This window comes from Bos javanicus, chromosome 17 (assembly GCF_032452875.1).
Source record: "Bos javanicus breed banteng chromosome 17, ARS-OSU_banteng_1.0, whole genome shotgun sequence".
In the NCBI taxonomy this organism is placed as follows: domain Eukaryota; kingdom Metazoa; phylum Chordata; class Mammalia; order Artiodactyla; family Bovidae; genus Bos; species Bos javanicus.
In genome coordinates, this window is record NC_083884.1 from 72295873 (window position 1) to 72302023 (window position 6151).

The following is a 6151-nucleotide window of genomic DNA, read 5'->3' on the forward strand; positions in this document are numbered from 1 at the left end:
CCCGCAGAGTCACACAGGCCAACACACTAGCCCTCTCTGAGCCGCAGTGCCCTCATCTGTAACGCAGGAATGACGTCACCCACCTCACGGGCTGGACTCAGGTACTGCACTTCCCAGTCTCGCCAAATGAAAACGCTGGCTGTCAACCATGGTGACTGTAAAGTCATTGGTAAGGAAAGTTTTTCTGGATCACAGAGGAAAAAAAGGAGGTCACGAAAACGTAAAGTTGTGTCCTGACACAGGGCTCAAGAGATGGAAGCTGGGACGGATGCCTTCTCAAATAAAACCATTGGTACAGGCTTTCTCTTTGTTCAGAGCTTTTACAAGTCAAGAAAAAGCCTCGTTTCAAAAAATCAACAAAAGACAAATAAGCAATTTGTAAAAGAAATAGTTAGCTAATAAAGACATGAAAAAGTTCATAGTATCAAAAAAAAGAAAAGAAAAGAAACTACGACGATGGAATGCCACTGATGTGATCATTGTCTCCTCAAACAACAAACCAAAATACTTTGGGGTGGAAGAGCAGAAAGCTTGGGTGTGTTTATTAGAGGAAAAAAAAATACCAGGAGACATGACCCAGAAAGTGAACAGTGGTGACCTTGGGGGAGGGTAAGAGGGTTGGTTTTTTTTTTTTCCCCCAGGTTTGATTTTTCCGTTTTACATATGAGACATTTTTGCAGTCGCTGCAAGTCCCGCGCTCGGGGTGGGGCGGGGCACCAGGCTTGCAGGGACCCCCGGGACCGGCAGGCGGCGAGAACAAAGGCCGAGCGCGGGCGCGTGCGTCGGGGCGGGGCCTCGGGCGACGTCGGGGGCGGGGCCTGGACCGTCCGCTCGCGCGCTCGGACCCTCGCGCGTCCTGCGGACGGAGGCACCATGGCCCGGCTTCGCGTGCGGCTGGTGGTCACGGCAGACGACTTTGGCTACTGCCCGCGGCGCGACGAGGGCATTGTGGAAGCCTTCCTGGCCGGGGCTGTCACCAGCGTGTCCCTGCTGGTCAACGGTTCGGCCGCCGAGAGCGCGGCTGAACTGGCCCGCAGGTGAGTGGCGGCCCTCCTGCACGGTCCGGGGCGGGCTCGGGGACCGCCGTCCGCGCCGCCGATGCTCCCCGCTCGCGCTCCGCCCGCAGGCACCAGATCCCCACGGGCCTCCACGCCAACCTGTCCGAGGGCCGCCCCGTGGGCCCGGCCCGCCACGGCGCCTCTTCGCTGATCGGCTCCGAGGGCTTCTTCCTCGGCAAGATGGGATTCCGGCGGGCGGTGGCGGCTGGAGAAGTGATCTTGCCCCAGGTGCGCAGGTGCGGCTGCAGGAAGACGCTCAGGGCTGCGCCGCGAGGGTGCCCTGGACCATTACGGGCTGGACTGGAGCGCCGGATGCCTCCCTGGTTCAGACGCAGGGACGATCGCAGCGGAGCGCGGGGACGGGGTCCCATGGGGAGCTGCTCCCGGACGCGCGCTAGATAACTCACCTTCGCCCTCCAGGTGCGAGAAGAGCTGGAGGCCCAGCTGAGCCGCTTCCGGGAGTTACTGGGCAGGGACCCTACTCACGTGGACGGCCATCAGCACGTGCACGTGCTCCCAGGTGCGCGGGGCGGGGCTCCCACGCCGGGGTGGGAGTGTGCGGCACGTGCCTCGCCCTGACTCCGCCCGGCCCGCCCGCAGGCGTGTGCCGGGTGTTCGCCGAGGCCCTGCAGGCCTGCGGAGTGCGCTTCACTAGGCTGCCGCTGGAGCGCGGGGTGGACGGCTGCGCCTGGCTGGAGGCCCCAGCGCGCGCCTTTGCCGGCGCCGTGGAGCAAGACGCCCGCGCCGCCATCGGTCCCTTTGTCCACCATGGCCTTCGGTAAGGCCCCCAGCCCCCTGGCGCAACCCCCTCCACCCCTGTGCGTCTGGCTGGCTGTGCCCCCCTCCCCATTTCTTAATCTCGACGGGGGTCAGGCCTCCTCCCGCGTTGCCCACACCCCAGTTGCCAGGGGTCCCTGGCCTAGCCCTGGCCACCAAGACCCTTTGGTCCTGCTGCTGCTGCCCTGGCACCCACAGGTGGACCGACGTCTTCGTGGGCCTGAGCACCTGCGGCCGGAATATGTCCGCGCACCGAGTGCTGGAGGCGCTGGCTCGGGCCCTGGAAGGTGTGCCCACTGGCCAGGCAGTGACGGCCGAGCTGATGGCACACCCTGGCTACCCGAGCGTGCCTCCTCTTGGGGGCTGCGGGGAGGGCCCCGACGCCTTCTCCTGCTCTTTGGATCGCCTGCATGAGCTGCGTGTCCTCACGGCGCCCGCACTGCGGGCTCAGCTTGCCCGGGACGGTGTGCAGCTCTGCACCCTGGAAGACCTAGACGGCAAGAGGCCCGGAGAGGGGGCCGCCAGCAGAGCCGCTCGGGAACCCTTTGTGGAGCCCTCCCCACCGTGACCCTGGCAGACAGCTGAGCGTTCATGTCCTTGGCACGCGGGAAGGAAACCCGGCCCCAGAGCCCGCGTTTCTGGGCTGGGACACTGTCACCTCTGGGCCCAGGTCCTCATGGCGCGGGGTGTGGCCAAGCTTCTGCAAGCGCTCTGGCTGTGGGGGGCAGCCGTGACCTCTGGGCCTGGGCCCTACCAGGCGTGGGGGCCATCACACCACTGGCATCATCCTTGTGTGGGCACTCGGAGCAGAGGTGGCTGTGTTAATAAAGTAGCATGTTTCCCGTGAACTAGGCCCAGGAACCTTCCCACACACAAGAGCACGCCACTCTGGGCCCCTGAGGTCACTCTCCCAGGAGCGGTCAGCAATGTGGTCCGCCTTGGCTCTGCCCGTGCCTCGGCTCTCTTCATCCTCTTCTTTGGGGAGAGGTAGTGGGGGTTGGCAGAATCTCTCGCAGGCTAGTTCTGGGGGAGGCCTAAGTCAGCAGTCCTTTGCCGCCCCAGGGGGCGGGCCTGAGAAGGTCCCGCAAGCCTGCAGGAGTGTTTTACGTTTGCCCAGGAGGAATGGTCGTCTGTGCACGTGGGGTCCCTCGTGTCGCGTGGATGCCCTGTGGGTGGGGCTCCCAGGGCCTGGGTCAAGGGTGGTGCCGGAAGCAGGCGGAGCCCCGCGTGGTCCTCGTCCCATGGAGTGTCACGTCACAGCGCCGGTGCCCCCATTTTGCAGACCCAGAGAAGGGGGCGCAGCTGTGAGGCTGCCTGCTCACTGACTCAACATGCGCTGGGCCTTAGTCTGGGTCAGGCAGCCACCAGGGCCAGAAGAGCCCGCTGCACTGACCACGTGAGGGCAGGGCTCATCCCGACTGGTGGCTTCAGCCCCTTTCTGGTTCCAGCTCCTCCCCATCTTCCTTGGAACTTGACTTCTCCAGCTGTGGGCCCTTTTCTCCCTCTCATCCTGCCCCACCCACGGGGGTCTGTGTCTGCTCCCTGGAAGGGGGAGGGGGTCTGCTGCTCTGAGAGGAGCTGGCTGTGCAGCCCTTGGCCCAGGAGAGAGTGTGGGTGACGGGAGCTGGAGGGTCTGCAGGAGAGGCTACTGTCACCAGGGAGCCAGAGCGAGAGGAGCAGAGGCCCCCGGCGACTGGGATGAGGAGGCGGAGGGTGGGTCCCTGATGCCACGGGGGGTATTGCTCGTGTCCAAGCTGCTGTGCTCAGGACGGCTCAGACGAGGGATTCGCCGTTACCCACGGTCCACCAGGCACGGGGCGGCTGGGACACAGCCTGCAAGGAGCCCACGGTCTCTACACACAGTGGGACAGGCGTGGGACTCGGGCTGCCATGGGAATGGGAGGACAAAGCTCCGTGGCGTGGCTCACAGCACCCGCCGGCCAGGCACACAGGAAGACGGCGTTTCCCACACAGGGCCTGCCGGCACTGCGCTGTGTGAGGACTGGGCTTCACTCAGCTGCGCTCCTGGCGGGGTGAGGGAGCGGGTGGGGAGGAGCCGCTGCAGATGGTGGGAGCAACTGAGGCTCAGGGATGCCCAGCAGGGTGCTGCAGAGACGTGCTGCTGGGGAGGACAGCGGGAGCAGGACGCGGGCCTCCCCGTGCAGACAGGACCCCGCCAAGTCCAGGGCCCTGGGCAGAAGAGCCCAGGGAGCAGGAAGGGCCAGACGCCAGGCCGAGCAGACACAGGTGGAGCGTATTGAGAGTGAGGAAGATGAGACTGGGGGCCGCTGAGGGCAGGGAGCGGAGGGGGTCTCAGGCCTCGGGGAGGGGCTGTGACTGGTGGTGGGGGCCCCTGGCCGGACCCCTCTGTGAAAGCAGGGTGACGGGGCCCGGGGTGGCCCCGAGTCGGGGCTCCCCACTGATGATCAAGGGAAGGCGCCGGCCGCCTCACCTCCTGCTGAAACGACGCCCCCGGAAGTTCCCCCTGCCACCTGCAGGCTGAGCTGTCGGGGTCTCAGCTGGTGTCAGACCCCAGGGCAGGGGCCCCAGTGGAGAACTCTGTCAGGGCCCCAGCAGGCCTGCTGCTGAGCCAGCCCGAAGGCTGCAGTCCCAGGGCTGCGGGGCAGGTTGGGGCTGGAATTCAGGGAACTGGCCTGGCCCCTCCCTGTGCACACCCTCACCAGCTCCCCAGCCTCCTTCCAGGAGGCACCCTACTCAGGCCCGCAGTCTGCTTCTCTGTTAAGTGTGGCTGAGGTGACACATGTCCAGAGGTCAGTGTCCCCTCCTCCCCTGACGCCCCGGATGTCCCTTCTGCTGTCCGGGGCCTGGCCAGAAAGTGTCTGCACCTCTCTCCTGGAGACCCATGCAGCCCTACCCCCAGAAAGGAAGAGACAAACCCACACGAGCAGACCGTGTCCCAGAGCACTTTTATTCAGGGCAGCAGAGCAGATCGCAGCGGCTCGGGAGGCTCGTGCCCGCCGTGGGGAGGGGCGGGGGGGCCAAGGCGCTCGCTCGGAGGCGGGCCTGGCAGCTCTCCCCTGCTCGGGGGACCGGCTGTCGGGTCGGAGGAGCAAGGCTAACCGGTGAGCTGCTCCACACCTGCCCAAGGGCTCAGCGCGCGCCACCGGTGAAGCCGGGCCGGGCAGGCCGCCAGCCCACTCTGGGAGGGGCGGGGCGAAGCAGAGGGTGAACCCCCGAGGGGAGGGGCCGCCGCGTGCAGCACGCGGGCGCTCTCCCGGCGGCTGGCGAGCAGACCCGGGGGCAGGGGAGACAGGCGGCTGAGCTGCGCTGGTGGAAGCACGAAGCGGTAGGCGGGTTTCCAGGAATGGCAATAATTCTGGGCTCAGAGCGGCGAGGAGAACAAACCGCGGCTGATCTGGAGCGCTTCTGACAGAATTTGGCATTTTATTAACAAATCTGCATGTGAGTGAAATCAAGTCCCTCATCGCCTTTCTGCTAAGGTGGGCGTGGGGCGCACGGGGCCCCAGGCCTGTTTGCGCGTACCTGGGGCTACCGAAGCTGCGGTCAGGCCGCGGGCCGCCCCCACCACCGCCCCCCCTCCACTGGGTAAAGCAGAGCTGTTTCACGGGCAACGAGCCCCGAAGACTTCAACTCACAAAACTAAAATTAAGATAGAAAGCCAAGGTTAAGTCATCTTCGCCACCGGGCCTCGCCCACGGAGTGCCGGGGGAGGAAGGCCCGGGCGGCAGGAGTGGAGGGGGGACCCCCGGTGCTCGGATCCCTGGCCACCTCTGGGTGTCAGTGACCAGGACTCTACTACTTCAGGGGCAGTCCCGCTTGCTTGGAAAAGACACGAACATTCAGATCCTTACGAGTCCATCTGACGATAAATTCTAAGGTCAATTTTTATTTCTACAAAAGAAGGCGGTCAAAACAATATAAAACATGTCAAGATTATTGAGCGAGCTTCACGTGGAGCCTGACTCCAAGAAGGTGGAGAGTCCGATGGAGGGGGGCCGTCCTGTTCCTGGGTGGGGGCCGCGGTGGCCCCGGGCTGGTGCGGGACACTGGCGTCGGCGGAGGGTCAGACGAGCTAAGGAAGGGCGGCTGCACTCAGAAGGCGGAGGAGGAGCTCCAAGCCACGTCGGTGGACTCGTCGGCGACAAGCGAGCGCGGACCTGCGCGTGGACACGCCAGCACTTGTCTGCGGGGAGACCCGACGTCTTCCGGAAGGGATGCGGGGAGGAGCTCCTCCCTGGCGAGGACTTCCTCCCACAGGCGCGCTGTCCTCCGGCCGACGGGCCGGGGGGCTGCCCTCCGCAGGCCTGAGGCTGGAGGTTCATCCCAGCTGGCCA

General features: G+C 65.0%; 1 protein-coding gene across 1 annotated transcript; it reads left to right on the top strand.

Moving 5' to 3' along the window:
* Nucleotides 1-582: 582 nt before the first annotated feature.
* YDJC (YdjC chitooligosaccharide deacetylase homolog) lies at nucleotides 583-2683 on the top strand. Its single transcript, XM_061385592.1, has 5 exons — nucleotides 583-1037; nucleotides 1127-1286; nucleotides 1479-1578; nucleotides 1659-1836; nucleotides 2034-2683. The coding sequence occupies exons 1-5, from the start codon at nucleotides 664-666 to the stop codon at nucleotides 2401-2403; spliced, it is 1182 nt and encodes a 393-aa protein (XP_061241576.1). The 5' UTR covers nucleotides 583-663; the 3' UTR covers nucleotides 2404-2683.
* The last annotated feature ends 3468 nt before the right edge of the window (nucleotides 2684-6151 follow it).

What these genes read in the sequence shown, in the direction of transcription:
- YDJC (XM_061385592.1), top strand. Translation starts at nt 664, where the DNA reads ATGAGACATTTTTGCAGTCGCTGCAAGTCCCGCGCTCGGGGTGGGGCG. An exon ending in GAGAAGTGATCTTGCCCCAG is followed by an intron (nt 1,287 to 1,478) that starts GTGCGCAGGTGC and finishes TTCGCCCTCCAG; the next exon opens with GTGCGAGAAGAGCTGGAGGC. An exon ending in TTTGTCCACCATGGCCTTCG is followed by an intron (nt 1,837 to 2,033) that starts GTAAGGCCCCCA and finishes TGGCACCCACAG; the next exon opens with GTGGACCGACGTCTTCGTGG.